Source organism: Chrysochloris asiatica, unplaced genomic scaffold (assembly GCF_000296735.1).
Source record: "Chrysochloris asiatica unplaced genomic scaffold, ChrAsi1.0 scaffold00032, whole genome shotgun sequence".
Taxonomy (NCBI): domain Eukaryota; kingdom Metazoa; phylum Chordata; class Mammalia; order Afrosoricida; family Chrysochloridae; genus Chrysochloris; species Chrysochloris asiatica.
Window position 1 is genome coordinate 13026266 of NW_006408550.1, and position 21172 is coordinate 13047437.

General features: G+C 38.3%; 1 protein-coding gene across 3 annotated transcripts in view; it reads left to right on the forward strand.

Annotated features, from left to right (window-relative positions):
* Nucleotides 1-21172, forward strand: part of ST7 (suppression of tumorigenicity 7) — a 320806-nt gene that overhangs the window by 185300 nt on the left and 114334 nt on the right. For all 3 annotated transcript variants that reach the window (XM_006859311.1, XM_006859310.1, XM_006859312.1), the window contains exon 3: nucleotides 6555-6714. In XM_006859311.1, coding sequence (XP_006859373.1) covers nucleotides 6555-6714 — 160 coding nt within the window. The remainder of the gene's footprint in view (nucleotides 1-6554; nucleotides 6715-21172) is intronic.

Below are 21172 nucleotides of genomic sequence, written 5' to 3' on the forward strand. Positions count from 1 at the left end.
GTGTAACGGAATTGATGTGGAATTACTGGTGTGCTCCATTATGGAAATCTTGAGATCTTTTTTTAAGTTTTTATTGTGAATTAGGTGATAGTTTACATGGGAGAACATCAGTTTTACATTCATCCTATCGTATTTCATTTCACTGCAATGATTACAATCCCCTCCATGCATCATCATTCAACATTTGCTTCCATTCCCTCTAGGGTTTTTTTTTTTTGGATGTACACCGAAGCACTCAGAAATATACTACCATTCAAACAACCAAAGAGCACATCCTGCAATCCCGTCCCTTGGCTGTCAGCACACAGCCCCTCTCTCTCCCTGAGTCCAGGGTCCCCAGCCACTCCATCTCTCCACATCATCCTCGTCATCGTCTCTGCCTCCATCTCTGCTTCTCTGGATAGGGTCCCGCACTCTGCTTTTCTCTCTTGATGGTCCCAGGGACCTCCGTTTCTAGACTGCAAGATCAACCACTCTCTCTTTAGGTCTTTTTTCAGTGAGATCTCTGGTAGCATAGTGGTTATGAGTCGGGCTGCCAACCTCAAGGTCAGCAGTTCGAAACTACCAACAGTTCCGTAGGAGAAAGATGAGGTGTTCTGCTCCCGTAAAGATTTACAGCCTCAGAAACCCTGTGCAGGGTCACTATGAGTTGGAACTGACTCCATGGTACTTACCAATAACAACATAGGGCATCAAGGTACACATGAAGAGAAGTTGTTTTTATATAGAGACCTTGTATTTAAGAAGAAGAGAAGGTCTTGGTAGATCCAAAAAATCAATACATCTTTAGGAAAGATTCAGATTTTAAATCTTCTAGATAGATGGAAGGCAATTCCACATCAATTCCGTTACACACACAAGAAATACAAAAACGTACAAGCCTGAAATTAACACCATCATTCTGAAATGCTTCCTGAGTATTAACGTAGATGATGATGTTTGTGTTATTCCCTCATGGAAAGAATAAAGAGACAAGATTGCACCTTAGGGCAAATGCAAACCTGAATTTCCAGCTCTGGTCACTGACCCAAGGCTCTACGACCATTTTCCTTACTTCTGCAGTATAGTAATGGAGGAAGTCACTGCACAAAGGGAATGGGGTACTTGACAAATGAGTCTTTGTTTTAAATATGACTGGGCTCTGAGTATAGTGTATGACACTCCTGCCTCACAAGGTATTGTTGTTGTTGTTAAGTTCCTTCAAGTCAGTCTTGACTCACAGCGACCCTGTATAGGGTTTCCAAGAAGTGGCTGGTGAATTTGAACCACCGACCTTGCAGTTCAAACTGACCGTGTGGTACAGTGCTTATGCTACAGTGTCACACCAGGTCTCCTCACAAGGTATAAGGTTAAGTAGTTTTCTTAACCCTCACATGCCCAATTCCGTCCTTCTTCCTTTTTTTCCAGCAGATAAACCTCAGGGGTACCCACTTCTCCAGAGATCAGTCAGTGTCACCCAGTTTATCTCTTGTTGTTTTCTTCTTACCTGTGGAACAACTCGTATCACAGCCTACCCTTTAAAATAGAATGCCCGCCTCTATTGATTTATCCTTCCCTTTCTCCCTGTCTCAGAATAAGAAGTGGGAGGTGACCTTTCCATGGGAGAACATGTTCTTTTCATCAGACCCATGGTCACTGAGATTCTGCCACCACTTCAGTTCTCCCTCTCCATTGGACTATTTCCCCTCACACAAATAGGTGTAGACATTCCCTGTTTCCTAACCAAGAAAATGAACACAGAACCTGTCCCTGATTCGACTTTATCTTTAGATTCTATCGCATTAAATCAACTGGACCACCCACTCATCAATCTGTCCTTCTATCTGTCTGTCTGCCCACCTATCTACCCAACATTTGCTGAGTGTTTATTATGATCTTTTTTTGGATACATTAGAAAATGGAGCCTCAGAAATCAAGGGAATGAAGCAAGCATGTACCACTGTGCTATCCTGAAGGACATTAGGATTTTTCCCTTTAAACTAACTGGCTATTAGAGCCACTGTTGACTTCCTACATGCCAAAATCACTTGTTGGTTTTTACTTCTCATCTTACTTGATCTGAATAATTCTGAGGGCAGAACAAGAGCAGGAAAAACACCAGAGGATTTAATTTTTCAAGATTAAACATGAAATGCAATAATATTTTATTTATATTTTAATTTTTTGGTTATTAGCTTTATTCCACTGTGGTGAGTCCGCTAAGCTGTTAGTATACTCAAGAACTGGTTTAAAATCTAAATTTGTTTATGAGACTTTTGTAGTTTACATTGTAGGTTATGCACCAGGGAGAATTCAAAGTAACACCAAATATATTTGCATGAAATAGCACCATCTGCCTACTTGGATTTGTGCAGCTCTTCTAAAATACTGTGGCATGCTGGCCCAGTGCCTGACATGCTTCAGGAGGAGGGCAGGAGGCTGAGTGTTATGCCAAAGGCTAACAGTAGTGGTTTCATTTCAGAAGACTTCAAATTCTGTTCCTCTTTCCTTTTCATTCAATAATAATATCATCTCTGCTATGTCCCTGGACAGTTGTATAAAAAAGGACCAGGTTGGGTAAGAAGCCACTGATTCTGTGATGTAAAAGGTTATAAGAAGACCCTTCCTTTCTCCTCAAACAGATATAGGAAAAACCCAGTCTTTTCGAGAGTTATTATTCCTGCAAACACTTAATTGTGCTCATGTAGAACCTGTACATAGACCAACCATAAGCTTAACAAGGTGATACTGAATGGTTCAAAATCAGGAAAGGAATGCATCAGGATTATATTCTTTCACCATACTTTTTCAATGTATACGCTGAGCAAATCATCTGAGAATCTGGACTCTATGAAGAGGAAGAAGGCATCAGGATTGGAGGAATCATTAACACACTTTGATATGCAGATGACACAACCTGGCTTTTCTGGAACTGAAGAGGATTGAAGCACTTACTGATAAAGATCTAAAACTGTATAGCCTTCAGTATAGATTACACCTCAATGTAAAGAAAACAAAAATCCTCACAACTGGATGAAAACATGATTATTGGAGAGAAGATTAACCATGTCAAGGATTTCAGTTTATTTGGATCCACAATCAACACTCATGGAAGCAGCAGTCAAGAAATAAAAAGATGTGTTGCATTAGGCAAACCTACTGCAAAAGACCTTTTTGAAAGGTTAAGGAGCAAAGATGTCTGTTTGAGGACTAAGAAGAGCATGGCCCAAGTCATGATATTTTCAATAATCTCATATGCATGTGAAAGCTGGACAGTGAATAAGGAAGACCAGAGAAGAATTGATGCATTTGAATGATAATGTTAGTAAAGAACATTGAAAATACAGAGGGCTGTCAAAAGAATGAACAGATTTATCTTGGAAGAAGTACAGCTGGAATGTTCCTTAGAAGCAAAGATGATGACACTTCATCTCATATACTTGGAACATGTTATCAGGAGGGACCAGTCCCTGGAGAAAGACATTGTACTGGGTAAAGTGGAAGATTCCCAATGAACTGGATTGACACAGTGGCTACAACAGTGGACTCAATCATAGGAAAGACTGTGAGGATGGCATAAGACTGGGCAGCCATTTGTTCTGTTGTGCACAGGGTCCCATGAGTTGGAACCAACTCGACAACACCTGACAACAACATCGTTCCTGCAAGTCCAGCCCGGCCCTGCTGCAAGAGAAAGACCTTCTCCCTTAAAGATTGTATGTAGCCTAGGAAACCCTATGGGGCAGTTCTAATCCACTGTATAGAGTCCCTATGAGTTGGAATTAGAATTGCTAAGGGAGGGCACACAATAGGAACATTATTTCTGTTGCGTTAAAAATGCTGGTTAGAAGGATAATCTCTTATTATAATGCAAATGCCAACTTAATATGAGTCATTTACACCTTGGAATGAATTATTCTGGTCTCTTGTTTTCCTTTTTTTGGTAGGCTGCATATAGATTCATTTTGAAAGAATGAAGGAAAAATAAAGTTGGAGGGCACTTGGGAGTGAATATCTGCAAAAGGAAAAGATAGACCTACATTTGTTTAAATGAAGCAAGAGAATTACTAAAAGATGTCTCATCATAGGGCCCTGGGAAGATTAGTGACAGGGAGCTGGGGCTGTAGGCCAACCAGTTCTTTAACTAGCTGTGTGGCTTTGGTCAGGCCACTGCACTTTGTGTCCTTGTTCCTCATCCATGAATGGAGGTTGTAGGTGTAGGTGGACTTTTAATTTCCCTTTCCATGCTGACATTCTGTGGGTTTGCTGGAGGAACTGAAGAGTCCCAAGGCTTTTGTGTTGGACATAGGCCATGTCAGGGAGCAGTCTGTGGGAGACATTGGGGACCTATGCATGGACTTTGTAGTAGCAGTGGTTACAGCTCTGCCTTGTAACCTGTGGGCACAGCTCATACACTCAGTGCTGTGTGATTGAACTAATCAGCAAGATACAGAAAGCAGAGCAAAGACCTGAGACAAATGAGGCTAGCCTTTACCATTCTGGGGCCTTTGGTGTCTTCTTCTCTTGAGGACTTTGTTGAGTGACCAGGACTGTATCAGGAGCAACTCCATCTTCCACAGTTGTCTTCTAGGACTTTCAGCCAACAATCTAGTAACAGACAAGATGTACTAACTTGACTTATAGACTGACATGAAGAAATGTGCACTTTGGCAATACTCAAGGTATACTGGATTAGAGGGGATGTGCATCATTTGAGCACCACCTGTGTAGTAGTGGGTATTGAGTTCTGTGTTTTACACGGGATTGTTGTGAAAATGAAGTAAGGACCCTTGAGGATAAAGTTAAAGAAACCAATTCTCAAATAGATTAAATAACTCATTGCTGTTATAAACTCCCTTCAGGATTCACCATTCTTAACTTTCTTCCTTCTTCAAGCAATATCTCTTATTTCTAGCATTCCAAATGAAATAGACTAGTCTTGTCTCTTCTTAGCTTTCATATTATATTCTCCTTAGTTTACCCAGTGAATTTGTTTTAACATGTGGAAATTCATATAATCAAAGGGAAATTAAATCAAATTGACCTATTGTAGGATTTATGAGGTTGGTTTAGTTGATAGTCCATGTGGGATCAAGTTCTATGGTCTTGTAAACCCTGCCGAGTACTTCTGTTCTGTCCTGTGGGGTTGCTATGAGTCCGAAGGCATTTGATGTTAGTGGCAGTGAGTGGTCTGATCATTCATAGATAGTCTATCTCCCCTTTTTAGAAGTATTTGATAGAATAAAAGAGAAATGTTTAGTTTTAAAATAATAGTCCAAAGTCCGTTGCAAATTTTTATTTTTATGAAACAAGTTAGGATACAGGAAATTCATTTTATGTTAAATCCATATTCTATCTTATATTATGTTGTCATTATGTGCCATGGAGTCAGTTCCAACTCATAGTGACCCTGTACAGGGTTTCCGAGAATGTAAAACTTTACGGGAGCAGAAAGCCTCATCTTTCTCCCGCGGAACAGCTGGTAGTTTCGAACTGATGACCCTGAGGTTCACAGCCTGATTCGTAACCACTACACTACTAGAGCTCCTTATCATATATTATACAAGTATAATATCTAGCCATCCTATGAGACTCCAGGATTTACAAGTACTTAGTTGATTCTTTTTGATAATTGATTCTTGCATTTCTTCTCTGGAATGATTTCTGACTGTTTTGAAAACAAATCTCAAGTGAGACAGGGAGAAGAGGAAAGGCTGTGGGAGAGGGCAACTTTGAACAATTGTGGCAAAGTGTTCACTGTAGGCATCAAGAAGAGTCCAGAAAGAAAGGTTGTGAGAGGAGGCTTACTTGCCCATTGCTTAGGAAATTATTTCTCATAATTTAAGCACCATTACTTTTTTTCCATTATTAATGAAAGTCTCCTCTCTCTCTCTTTCTCTCCCTCTCGATCCACAAGTACATAATAGTTGGTAAACTTGTGAACTGGAAAACTTGAATGGCATGCCACAGAGGCCAGGGTTCATAAGCTCTTCCTAGCTGGTAAGACATGCCTGAGTCTCTCAGCAGTTGAGTGCTGAGGACTCTCACACTCTCTCTCTGTAAAACCAGCAATTCTCTAACGAGATGACTATTTTAAAAAAATGAAGTTTAGGTACCTTAAAATTGTTGTATAAGGGTGGATTTATCAGATTATAAAATGCCCAAAATTAGAACACTTCCTAAACCAAACATATAAAACTGGCTTATTTGTATACATTTCTGGATTTGCCTTTCAGCTATATTGATTTTGTTATTTGAATAGCATATAAACGTGGAGGAAAATAGTATTGAGCAGATCTTAATAATACTTTTATATCAATGATTGTAGTTGTAGATTTTTTTTTAAAACCACTATAAAGTAAAGAAAACAAAAGTGAGAATTTAAAATATAATTGGTGTCTTATATTACTAAAATATGAAAATCTTTAACTTTGGGAATAAACTAATATTTTTATTTTTAAAATTCTTTCATTAAGTTCTGTTATAACCAGTAAATATATTTTATGTGCATATGTACAGAAGTTATAAGCAGTAACATGGACAATAAACACACACTTATTATTCTTCTATTCTAGATATTTGAATGGTGGTATTTTCGCAAGTATGGAACATCATTCATTGAACAAGTCTCAGTGAGCCACTTGCGCCCCCTTCTGGGAGGGGTTGACAACAACTCCTCCAACAATTCTAACTCCAGTAATGGGGACTCAGATTCCAACAGGCAAAGTGTCTCAGGTATGAAAATTATTTTATTTTGTAATATAATTTGCATGCTCTCACCAAATTATTGTGAATATAATACAACGATAGAGTTATTGTTGAAATATGAGACTTCAAAGCAAGATGCAGTTGTTTTTTACAGAAAGTTGGCAGCCTGCATCAGAGAAGTTAGGGCATAGCATCACAGGAAAAGAAAATGTCTACCTTGTTTAATTTAACTCTTTTCTTCCATTTAATTTTGCTAGCAGTCATCTGAGGATCTCTGCTTGCACAGTGGTTATGGTGCTAATCTGCTCATTGAAGGGGTTGCCAGTTCAAACCCTCCAGGTGCCTCCTGGGAGAAAGATGTGAGCCTCTGCTTCCATAAAAGTTTATAGTCCTTGTTGTTGCTGTTGTTAGGTACCCTTCACTCGGTGCCAAGTCATATCGACCTTACGCACAACAGAGTGAAACACTGCGCAGTCCTGTACCAACCTCACAATTGTTGTTATGCTTGAGCCCATTGTGCTGCCAGTGTGCAAATCCATCTCGTTGGGGGTCTTCCTCTTTTTCTCCAACCCTTCACTTTACAAAATATGATATCCTTCTCTAGTGACTGTTCCCTCCTGATAATATGTCCAAAATATGAGAGAAGAAGTTTTGCTATCCTAACTTCTAAAGTACATTCGGGATGTACTTTTTTGGACACAGATTTGTTTGTTCTTCTAGAAGTTCATGATACTTTTAATATTCTTCTCCAACACCATACTCAAATGCAGCAGTTCTCCTATGGTTTCCTTACTCATTGTCCAACTTACACATGCATAAGAAGCTACTGGAAATACCATGGTTTGGGGCAGGCACACCTTTGTCCTCAAACTAACATCTTTACTCTTGAATAATTTAATGATTTAAAGTTATCTGTGCAACAAATTTACATAATACAATAAGTCATTTGATTTCTTGACTGCTGCGTCCATGAGTGTCGATGGTGGATCCAAGGAAATCAAAGTCGTTGACAACTTAAATCTTTTCTCCATTATCATAAAGTCATTTATGGTCCAGTGGTGAGGATTTTTGTTTTCTTTACATTGAGGTACAACTCATACTGAAGGCTGTGATCTTTGATCTTCATCAATATGTAGTTTAAGTCCTCTTCTCTTTCAGCAAACAAGGTTGTACTATCTGCATATCACAGGCTGTTAATGAGTCTTCCTCCAATTCTGATGCCATGGTCTACTTCATACAATCCAGCTTCTTGGATGATTTGCTCAGCATACAGATCGAATAAGTATGATGAACTACTACAACCCTGACATGCGCCTTTCCTGATTTTAAACCCCTTGTTCTGATCGAATGACTACCTCTTGATCTATGTACAGGTTCCTCATGAGCACAGTTAAGTGTTCTGGAAAACTCCTTCTCGGCAATGCTCTCCATAGCTTGTCATGTTCCACACAGTCTAAAGCATTTGTATAGTCAATGAAACAAAGGCAAACATCTTTCTGGTATTCTCTGTTTTCAGCCAGCATTCACCTGATGTCAGCAGTGATATCCTGCATTCCACCTCCTTGTTTGAATCTGGCTTGAATCTCTGGCAGTAGTTCACTGTCAATGTATAGTTGTAGCTGTTTTTGAATTATCTTTAGCAAAAATTTACTTGCATGTGTTATTAATGATATTGTCTGATGATTTCCACATTCTGTTGGGTCACATCTCTTTGGAATGGGCACAAATATGGATCTCTTCCAATCAGTTGGCCAGGTTTTCCAGATTTCTTGGCAGAGATGAGTGAGCACCTCCAGTGCTGCGTCAGTTTGTTGAAAGATTTCGATTTGTATTCCATCAATTCCCAGAGCCTTGTTCTTTGCCTATACCTTCAGCGCACCTTGAACTTCTTCCTTCAGTACCATTGGCTCTTGATCATATGCTAACTCTTGAAATGGTTGAACTTTGATCTACCATTTGTTTTTGGTATAGTGACTCTTTGTATTCTGTTCATCTTCTTTTGATGCTTTCTGCATCATCATATTTTGCTCATAGAATCCTTTAATATTGCAAGTTGAGGCTTGAATTTATTTATTTTTTTCATTTCCCTCAGCCTGAGGAAGCCAAGCATGGTCTTCTCTTTTGGTTTTCTAACTCTAAGTCTTTGCACAGTTCACTATATTTGAAAATGTCTTTCCCTGCTGCCCTTTGAAATTTTCTGTTCAGCTCTTTTACCTCTCAGTTTCTTCTATTTGCCTTAGCAGCTCTACGTTGGAGAGCAAGTTTCAGAATCTCTTCTGACATTCATTTTGCTCTTTTCCTTCTTTCTTATATTCTTTATGACCTTTTGCTTTCATTCTGTATGATATTCTTAATGTCATCCAAAAACTCTTCTCGTTTTTGGTCATTAGTGTCTAATGCATCAAATCTGTTCTTGAGATGATCTCTAAATTCAGGTGGGCTATGTTCATGGTCATATTTTGGCTCTTGTGATCTTGTTTTAATTTTCTTCAGCTTCAACCTGAACTTACACATGAACAAACTGATGGTCTGTTCCACAGTCTGTCCCTGACCTTGTTTTGGCTGATGACGTGGAGCTTTTTCACAGTTTCTTCCCACAGAGATAGTCACTTTGATTTCTGTGTGTTCCATCTGATGTGTATAGTAATCTTTTATATTGCTTAAAAAAGGTATTTACAATGAAGAAGTCTTCGGTCTTGCAAAATTCTATCATGTGATCTCCAGCGTCATTTCTGTCACCAAGGCCATGTTTTCCAGCTACTGATCCTTCCCTTTGTTTCCAACCTTTGCTTTCCAATCACCAGTAATTATCAATACATCTTGATTACATGTTTTATCAATTTCATATTGAAGAAATTGGTAAAATTATTTAATTTCATCATCACTGGCTTTAGTGGTTGGTGCATAAATTTGACTAATAATGGTGTTAACTGGTCTTCCTTGTAGGTGTATAGATATTATCCTATTACAGATAGCATTATACTTCAATATAGATCTTGAAATGTTCTTTTTTATGATGAACATGACTCCATTCCTCTTCAATTGTCATTCCCGGCATAGTAATCCATGTGAGTGTCAGATTCATAATTACCAATAGCAGTCCATTTCAGGTCACTGATGCCTAGGATATTGATGTTTATGCTTTCCATTTCATTTTTGACAGCTTCTAATTTTCCTGTATTCATACTTCATACATTCTGTGTTCTGATTATTAATGGATGTTTGCAGCCATTTCTCCACATTTTGCGATGTGCCCCATTAGCAAATGAAGATCCTGAAAGCTTTACTCCATTCGCCTCATTACAATCAACTCTACTTTGCGGAGGCAGCTCTTCTCCAGTAGTATTTTGAGTGACTTCTAACTTGAGTGGTTCATCTTGTGGCACGATAGCTGATGATATTTGGGTGCTATTCATAATGTTGCCATAATGTTGCCATATTCAGTATTCAGGAGCTATCTGACAGTGTACCACTGCTATTCATAAGGTTTTCAGTGGTTAAACATTCGGAAGTATTCTGCCTCTCCTTCTTCCTAGCCTGCTGTGGTTTGGAAACTCAGTGGAAACCTGTCCATCATAGGTGACCCTGCCGGCATTCAAAATCCTGGTGGCATAGTGTCCAGCATCACGTCAACACACAAGCCACAACAGTGCAACAAACTGACAGATGAGTGTTGGTTATAGTCCTGGAAACCCTATAAAAAAAACAAAATTTCTCTATCATTGAGTTGATTACAACTCATTGGTGTTGTTGTTATTAAGTGCCATCGAGTTGGTTCCAACTCACAGTAACCCTGTGCAGGATTTCCGAGAAGCGGCTGGTGAATTTGAACCAAGGACCTTATGGTTCAAATCAAGCTTGCAGTCCAGTGCTCATCCTACAGCGCTACACCAGTGTCTCTTTCTACAGTGTTTGTTCCTCCTCAGCCTTCTCTGATATTTGGTACAAATCTTGCTACTTTCTTTGATCCTTAATATTTTTGCTTATCAACACTAACCAAGTACTTTGTAACTTTTTTACTTCATAATTTTGAAGCATCTATTTCTCTGTTGTGGAGTCCTGGTGTGGTGCTGTGGGTTAATGCTCCAGACTGCAAAGCCGTTTGAACTGCGAGGTTAGCAGTTCAAGCTCACCAGTCCCTCCTTGGAAACCCTATACAGGGTTGCTCTGGGTAGGAACTAACTTGATGGCACTTAACAACAACAACATTTCTCTGTTGTGTAAGTCTTGCCTCTAGCACAGTGTCTACCAGGTCAATGAAACTCAGAGAATGAAGGAATGAATAAATGAATACATACGTTGTTGTTGTTATCAGTGTTGTGAGTCAGTTCCAGCCCATAGCAACCCTGTATAGGATTTCCAAGGAGCAGCTGGTGACCTTGAACTGCCGACTTTGTGGGTCAAACTGATTTGGCAGTCCAGCGCATTAACACACAGCGCCACACCAGGACTCCAAATGAATACGTCGAATAGGCCTGTACTTTCTCTACTCCTAAAAGAAGAGTGGAAAAATATAATTTGCTCACTCTCTTTGTCAACTCATTAAACATTTTCCAAATGCTTATTATGTACCTGGTCTTGTTTAGGGTCTGATGAACATCATGATTTTAAAAAGGTCAAAGTCCCTGTCCCCATGAGACTGTTTACTAAAGGAGACAAAGTGCTCTGATTGTATGAGGGAAACATACAATACTAGGGAAAACAAAGGAGGGGTGTCTGACCCAAACTGGAGGAGGATGTTTGCCGAGACTTGAAGAGGAAGAAATTCAAAAGCTAGATTAGATCTTGTTTCCTCTCTTCCTAGAATAACTCAATCCACTCTTCACAGCATTGATTTTCTTCTTTATGTTGATTTAGTGCTCTTTTAATAGAACTCTTCTAGCCAGCCATGAGCCATAGTGGGCAGCTTTGTTGTTAAGTGCTGTTGAGCCAGTTCAGACCCATAGCGACCCTGAGTAGGGTTTCCAAGGAACGGTTGATGGGTTTGAATCACATACCTTGTGGTTACCAGTCCAGTGCTTATCCTACAGTGCCACACCAGCATCCCTGGGTACAAACATGAGAGATGGCACCACCAAGTAATACAGTTGTCTGGGACTTTGTGAAAGAATAGTATGCAACATTTATGAGAATAGTTGGTTAAAGAGAGCTGAGAAAATCGAAACATTGCTTTAACCAAGTACTCTCATAAATGTTACATATTATTCTAATGAGAAATCTTGATCATTCAATCATTATCGCCTACATGGTTGTGGATCATTGCACCTACAATAAAGACTCTACAGATTAAATGTGTTCGTCTGGCTCAAGATACCATTGTCTTGGAATGGCATAGAACATTGTAGAAAATGAACAGACTAGAAGCAGAAAAGCAATTTTATTGAGGCCTGTGTTCATAGTGAATACATTTATGTATTCATTAAAGTTCTCTCTCTCTACTCAAATGTCTTGAAATCATTTCTTAACACAATGAAGAGTTCATATTCTTCTATTTTTACTATTATATTATTGCCTCTCTTAGTGGATTCCTCAGCAAAGTCTGTTTTAGTCATTCCATGAGGAGCCCTGGTGGCACAGGGGTTAAAGCACTCTGCTGCTAACCTCAAGCTGCTCCATGGAAGAAAGACGAGGCTGTTTACTTCCTGTGAACCTTGGGAACACTGGTATGGTCCCTGTGAGTCAGAATGAACTCTATGGCAGTGGGCTTGGGTTGTTGTTGTTTTTAAGTACATATGTAGGATTCAATCTGCCTACTTTGACTAGGCATTTGAGTTTCTAATACTTGGCTAATTAATTCAGTTCAACAATTGCTACAATACCAGATACCATGGAACGAATTACATCTTTTTGCTTCTCTGGGCTTTTTTGGTGATTTAAATTTTTGAATAAGAAAAATGTTGTGAAAGGACATTGTTATCTGTTTATCTCTGCATTTATTTCTTTCACAGTCTGATTTCAGCTAAGTACAAAGGATAAAGAAAGTCCACAGTTAGGGAAATCAATGCATTGCCTTAAAATAGAGGGATTTCTTTAAAAATCCTTAATGCCTTAAAAACTGAGGGATGAATCTGTTATTTTCTTGGCACTTCCTAAGGCAGACTCTTTGCTGAATCAGACGTGGACTTTAACATGGCATTAAAGGCCTATGGACATAGGCAAAGGCAGTTGAGTGCCCCATTGCTTACTTGAGAAAACTGTCTGAGAAACCTGAAAATGCGCTCTCAATAGGTAAAAACATTTGTGCATAGAAAGCCTCAAAGTGTAGCTTCTTTTCTTAAAGAACTTTTTTTTTTTTTTTTCTTTTTACTTAAAACGAAAAGTCCTGGCTTATTGGTAGTTGGGAGTGGTGGGTGGGCAGGATAAGAGGAGGTGTTATTGTTACAGGGCAGATTGTTTAGATACATTTTAAACTTTTGGATCTGTGCAAAATGGCCTGCGTGCACACCCGCTCCAGATTTCTAGTCATCTATCTCTGTGGGCCAGAGGAAAATGCAGTTAATTGCAGTTTCTTACTGTAGCCAAGCTTCAGAATATTTGGCGTTGTCTGGCATTTGTGAACATTTCACTTGTTTTACTTTATTTGGGAGTTAAACTGCTGTCTTTCTCCTAAATAGACAGTTTTTGATAAACCCCACGGATATATTTGCTACGTCAGCACATTTCTCTCTGTCATTTCTGAATTCAACTTAGTTTATGAGTGATGATGCTTAGGGATTTAAAACTTGGCCAGCTTCTCCCTGTTGTAAGGGGAGGGGTTCTCAGGGCCCAGTAACATTTTGAGTTGGGGTTTATGGGAACATCTGGACAATTTGCCCTGTTTGCAAATAAGATGCCATAAAGAGAAAAGTTTGCAGTGTTTGCCTTCTTCAAGATGTTTGGGAAAGTGTAGGGTGCTCTACCACGTGAGCAGTGTCCTTGCCAAGGTTACGTTCAAATTCTCAGAGGCACTTTAATCACTTCTTGTATAGAACTAGGGTTTTAGATAAACTCTGGTTATAGTCATCTGGCTTCCTGGCACAAATCATCTTACTTTAATCTCATTTAATCCTTTATATATATTTTTAAGAGTTTCATTCTGAATTTTAAATTGAAGTTTGTTATATTAATTACCTCTAGAGATAGTTAAGGCACTAATTGTTGAATATTTGTTAAAGAAAAACAATGGAGCTAAAGAAACTCAGGTAGGGTATGAGGATGCCTATTAAAACCTTCACGTGGTGGTGGTGGTGGTTGCGTGCTGCAGAGTTGGTTCCAGCTCATAGTGAGCCTGTGTAGGGTTTCCGAGGCTATAAATCTTTATGGGAACAAAAAAGCCTCATCTTTCTTCCATGGTAGTTTCAAACTGCTGACCTTGAGGTTAGCAGCCCGACTCATAACCACTATGCTACCAGAGCTCCTTAAAACCTTCTTAGATCCTTGAATTATAATTCCAGAGTAAATAATTTTCACCAACAGCCACATGGTTCTAATAGTAATAACTAACGCTACTGGCTCTATCAGCTTTACTTGCATTATCTCACTTAATCCTCACAGTAACCCCATTAGGCGTCTTGGTGTGGCGCTGTGGGCTAATGCATCAGACTGTGAAGTAATTTGAACTGCTAGGTCGGTGGTTCAAGCTCGCTAGCTGCTCCTTGGAAACCCTCTACAGGGTCACTATGGGTCAGAATCAACTTGATGGCACTTAACAACAACAACATTATTAGCTCCACTTTATGCTTGAGGAAGCTGAGGCAAAGGATGGTTAAGTCATTTGGCCTCATGGCTGGTAAACTGAGCAGGTTCACTTCAGAGCCCAAGCTCCAAACACTAACAAAAATTTCAATCGCTCCACCCAGGACTAGCATATTTGTTCAACAATTAAGATAAATAATTTTATTAAAAGCCTATACTTTATACTCACTGCTGACGAGTTGATTTGGTTCAGACTCATGGCACTGTGTGTTAAATATTGGGCTGATAGCGTTTGAAAGATCAGCAGTTCAAATCCACTAGCCATTCCACAGGAAAAAGATGAGGCAGTCTGCTTCCCTAAAGCTTTGCATCTTTGGGAGGCTGTGGAGCAGTGGTACTCTGCCCTGTAGAGGCTCTATGAGTCTACACTACCGAGTGTATGTGACATTGTTTCTGAAGTGGAAATAGCCAAACCACAGAAATACTTCAGTGGCCAGATTGCCAAGGGTAGAGTGCTCTGATTCCAGGGTCAGACAGATATGGACCTAATCTTGGCTCCATCATTTAGTGTGGCCTTAGGCAAGCCTTGGCATCTTAATTTTCAAATATGAGAATGGCAGTGGTGTTTACTTGATAGACTTGTGTTGAAGGCAAATGAGGTCCTACAGAAACATCAAGTCAGAGGCAGTGTCCCCAGATGAGCTGACTATTGTGTGAAGATGTTTGAGGAGACAGGCTTAACCAGTTGGGGATACGGCTAGTGGCCAACTAGTAAGCCAGTGACTTAACTTTTCCTTCTCAGTCTTTCGGTATTTATGCTTCAGATATAACTCTCAGCAAAATCACAGATGGCTACATGTGAAGGGACTTTGGAGATGCTGTCTAATAGTCTCAGCCAGAGAAAAGTCAATCTGTACTTGCCAAAGTCTATATGTTTGTTTAATATGTGACTGCTTGCTAGCTAATGCTTATTGCATCTTTTAAAATCTTTTGCCACTAAAACTTACCTTCTAGTATGGATAAGATTTCCAGTTAAATGGTAAAATGCTTTCTTAAAATGGTTTTAGTCCATGGTAGACATTTATTTAATATATACTGATTTCATGATTTTCACATTATTTGGTAGATTTGATTGATTAGGTCTGAAATTGACCTAAGTATATGAAACTAAAGATTTACCCATTTTGGCAATATTCTTCATCCTTTTTAAAAAATAAACACAAAATTTTAAAAAACTTTTTATTGTGAGTTGAGTTAAGGTTTCCAGACAATCTTATCAGTTTTACATTCAACAAACCATACACTGTGTTTCATCTCAATGATTGTAATAATCCCTTCCATGGAACACCAGTTCTCCCACTTCCTCCTGTGGCTCCTGTTTCCATTCTACCCACCTTCCCAGCCCTTCTCAACTTTGTCTTTAGGTGAATGTTATTGGGAATATTCTTGAAGAAATATACTTTATTAAGTAAAGCAGATCAATAAAAATGATAGTAAAATTCCTAATCATTTATACCTTTCCTTATTTCATAAAAGAATTTCAAGGAGCAATTTATTGGTTGAGTTGGAAGCCACCTTCTTATTATTTTGTGCCTGTATTTCCATTAGTTTTTTCACAATTCTTTAGAAGAGTTACGAAAGCAGTTAAAACTAAATTATTTAAGAAAATATGTATTTAAAAACTCTTAATGCTTGCCTAAACTTGATATGCATGACATAGGGAATTGGGCATTCATTTTTGATAAATATTGTAGAATCACATGTTCAGAATTTCACAGCTTTGAGTTCAGCTTGATTGTCTTACTATACCCATGAACCTTAGCTACGGCCCTTTCATATTGTTCTTTGGAATTCAGAGTTCAGGGAGCGTTCTTTGCTGCAGGTAATCCATTCCATTGACTTTGTCATAAGTTGTTTCTGATATAAGTCAAAAACTTTTTTATTTATTTATTAGAATCATTATAAATCTAACCTTTATTTGCCTTTGGGGATTGGTAACATCAGATATTAGCTTACAGCTTTTAATATCAGCACTGCCTGCTTCTTCAGTGATATGCATATTAATTGAGCCAGAAAACAACAAGAAAGGGACAATTATAAGTGTGATCTGTCATAACTTGGATATATCACAAGTTGGGACTACCTGTATTGTTAAAAAGAGATGAGCATATTCTCGCAGGACAAAGATGAGGCTTTCTGTGCCCACAAAGATGTACAACCTTAGAAACCCTGTACAGAGTTGCAATGACTCCAAGGCACTTAACAACAATGCTACAAATGATGGGGAGGGCATTCTTGAGGAGTAACTAAATATGTAAAAACCAATGAACAAACAAAAGATCCTTGCTGTTAAGTGTCGTGGAGTTGGTTCCGACCCATAGCGACCCTGAACAAAGTTTCCAAGGCTGTAAATCTTTACGGGAGCAGAAAGCCTCATCTTTCTCCCTCGGAGCAGCTGGTAGTTTCGAACAGCTGACCTGGCGGTTTGCAGCCCAATTCATAACCACTACGCTGCCAGAGCTCCTTATGTAAGTGTAAATTTGATTTAGTAGGGGATAGTGAAAGGGAAGGCTAAAATGAAGATTGGTGCCAGAAATCCTTTATGGTAGTAAGTATTCTCTTTTATAGTCTTTTTCGCCCACATCGAAACTTGTAATCATTCCATGATGACAAAGGAGGGAATCTTTTCTGCAGACTCTGGGAACTTAACAAGTGCTATTCCAATATTTAAGGAGACCTGTACTGCAGAGGTTAAGTGCTTGGCTGCTAATCAGAAGGCTGCAGTTCAAACCCACCAGCCACTCCACAGGAGTAAGATGTGGCAGTCTGTTCTGTAAAGATTGCAGCCTTGGGAATGCTATGGGGAAGTTCTGCTCTGTATATAGGGTCACTATGAGTCAGAATGAACTCATTGTCAGTGGGTATTCTAATATTTGCAGCTTCTTTTGAATGACATTCTTACAAGTATGCTGAGGTGTACTGGGCATTTCCACCCACAGTTGTGGATGGAGGCTGTATTGTGGACTGCTGGAAATGGACACATTAGTGATGTCAGCAAGCCCTTGATAGAGTCCCAGTCTGTTTGCACTGCTTCTAAGTAACATGGGTTGATGTTAAAGGAAGATAGAAAATTCTAATTGGTGGTGAAGTCTGAAATCTGATTTGAAATATGGAATTTACTCAAAAGCACAAGTAAGATAAGAATCTGAACCTCTTGGGATGAACCTTTATTCTCTAGGGACCTGAGTTCAGTTTCTTGACTTAAGTCATTATTTTGGGCATTGCACCATTTTGTCCATATCACTAACCCTGATATTTATAAGGTGTGTTCCTAGGAGTGATTATAGACTAAGAGTTTTTATAGTGAAGATAAGGGTTTGGGAATTGAACAGCAAAACGAAAAACAAACAAACAAACAAAACCCATAGTAGCTATGACCTAATTTTCAGTGCAATTAAGATTTATGTCGTTATTTGGCATCTATCTAGACTGCGATTCTCTAGTTATTTCTTAAAATAAAATGATGTCTACCTGCACCCTCAGTTTAAAAGATATGGCTAACGAAGGCATTTCTTGTATATTTCCTCATAACATATTTTCTCTCACTCAGCATTTTGTTACCTGTTAAAATTGCCTAGATTCTAATTTTTGAGTTTCATGAATTATTAAAGTGGAATACAAAACACATATATGGCACAAATGCTTATGATTTTTTCTAAATCTAGCTCTTTAATAGAAGTTATCAATGCTTATTATATTTTATAATGTTTGCTGCACCCCCTGCTGGCCATATCTGGCACATAGCAAATAAGCAGCATCTTGAGATACTGCTCAGTGAATATTTTGGGTATACACACTATTCGTCTGGAGTTATTTTTGTTAGAAATAATTTCATTTGCATCAGATCTATATAATAGAATTGAAATTTGCTTAGTAATTAATCAGTTAATGTTTGAACAGTGATTTTTCTTTCATGCAGCTTTATAATGTATTTGTTGGAGACACACTATTTTTTCAGATCCTTCTTACTAATATTTCAGATGAAATATAGTGGGAAGATACATCTCTCGAAACATGCTGATTTGATGATGAATAGATGCTATCTTGAGAATCTTTGTTTATAAACCTGTGTGCATCTTTGTTATATGTTAAGTACACACTTGACAAGAGAGTGTTTTAATTTTGAAGAGGGATTTTTACCTTTAATTTTGAAAGAGATTCTCTGAGGGAGCTGTAAAAGCCACAAGGCAGGAGGTAAAGCTACTGGGCTCTCCAGTGTGTTTCAAGCCATGATCTGGAGTCGGTGACTTAAGGCTTTATATATGGAGGAAAATTACTTAAGGAAGCATCGTTTTCTAGTTAGTACCACGTGAAGTGGTGGTCATTTACTGTCTCTGAATCTCAGTTTCCTAAAAACAAAATTCAGAGATGTTGAACCAACTGAGCAAAGATAATTTCCTAAAAGGCAAGTTACCAAAACACAAAACAAAAACCACTGCCTTCAAATTGATTCTAAGTGACTGCAAATTCAGGGCCATTGTTTATAAATATTGAGTAAATTTTAAGTAGAATTCTGCTCTAATTAATCTAAAATGTAAACACATCTCCCTGTCTACCTCTTTCATTAATTATTTTAACAAATGAGGGGGCTCCAAAAAGCTCATAGAGAAACTGAATTAAAAGATTATAGAGTTTTCTATCAATCCTATCCCCTCTGTATACAGGGTAGATAGGGATGGGCAACTTAGACATTGGCTACCTAAACTGAGGGGGCAATAAAGGCATGGAGTGACTGTCTTACAAGTTTTCAAGAGGGAGTTTAGTTTCAGAGTGTGCAAGACAAGGTAGAGACCCCACTGAATAGCTTTCATCTTGTCTAGATGGGTCTGGTGAAAAGAGATGGGGATCAGATTCTTATGATTCAGTAGTAACTGTTATCATAACTAATTGCTACTGTTACAATTGTAAAGGTAGAAGTTTTGTAACAAAAACAGGGGAATAGTTCATCTTACAGTCCAGAAACAGAGGACCTCAGGACTATCAAGGGAGAAGATCACAAGCGGAATGCAGGACCCTATCCAGAAGATCACAAGCGGAATGCAGTCAAGAAACTGAACTCAGGTCCCTAGAGAATAAAGGTTCATCCCAAGAGGTTCAGGTTCTATGTCCAGACAAGCAGGGACACCAGAGATGGAGACAGAGATGAGGACATGGAGAGAGGGAGCAGCTGAGGACTATGATCTCATGGAACGAGAGGGACTGGGTGCTGGCGGCCAGGAGGAAGGCTTACAGAATGTGTTCTTTTGTTGTTGAAATTATTATATATCCCTGAGTCTTTTTGTGTACATTCCCCCCAAAACAAATAAAAATACAGAGGAAATGGAAACAAATACTGTTGAATGATGATGCACAGAGGAGATTATAATCATTGCAATGAAACAGTGTGTAATGATGTTCTCCAATGTAAACTATCACTCAGTTCATAATAAAAAAAATTTTTTTAAATACATTATAGAATTTTCCCACAAACTTTTTGAAGCCCCCTCATATTTATTGAGAGTGCACATAGTGTTCTCCTATATTCTCCACTATCACATTGTTGTAAGTGATGATTTACTTGTTGTTTTCCTCACTGTGTACTCAAATTAATGTTCGTTGGATATAGGACTGAAGGATAGAATCTAAACAAATCACCACATCTTTTGATTTATAGAGTAGTTGACAGCTTTTGTGTGTTTTGGTTAAGTATTGTTATCTCATTTTATCTTTTAGTAAAACCTTATCCATCCTAAGAAATGTTGTATACTCAGTTAGTAGAAAGTCTTAATCATAGGCTGTATTGAAGGAATTACACATATACTGTAACATATCTTAAAGCTAATGATTGATTTTTCTAAGTTAAAGTCCTATGGTTCTAAAGTTATATGGTCTTTGTAGAATGAGAACATATAATCTGTTAGTACATACTTACATTCTGATATTAATATGATGATTAATATATTGTATCTGTATATGCAAATAATGTTAATATGCTTTGAAACAATTTGTTTTATAGCATTTCTCCCTACATTAATATTAACATTATTAAATTTTTTTGTTACTCCCTTTACCTAATGAAAATGTAATCTGGACTCTGCACTCTTCTGAATTATCACAAAACTGGTATACAACCTGACTAAGAGTCTAAGAGTCTTGCATATTATACTTCAGTTTAAGTATATTAGGCTTAACTTGCTATGCCTGGAATTATTTAGAGAATATGCATCTAGAGTACCATACAAATATTGCTATTTTTCATTAGGGAAATGTAAATCAAACCCACAATGTGGTACTACCTCACTTCAACTAGGTTGTCTTATCAGAAAACAGAAAATAATAAATTTTGGCTAGGATGACAGATTGAAGGGGAATGGTGTTGCATTCATTGTTAAAAAGAACATATCCAGAACAATCATGAGGTAGAATAATATCCATGCGCCTACAGGGAAGCCCAGTTAATACCACTATTATTCAAATATATGCACCAACCACTAAAGCCAGTGAGGATGAAATAGAAGAATTCCACCAATTTCTTTAATCTGCAATTGGTCAAACATGCAATCAAGATGTATTGATCATTACTGGTGATTGGAATGCAAAGGTGATTGGAATGCAAAGAGGAAGTTGGTTCAATAGTTGGAAAATATGGCCTTGGTGATAGAAATGATACTGGAGATTTCATGATAGAATTCTGCAAAATCAATGATTTGTTCATTTCAAATACCTTCTTTAGACAGCATAAGAGATGACTATACACATGGACCTCACCAGA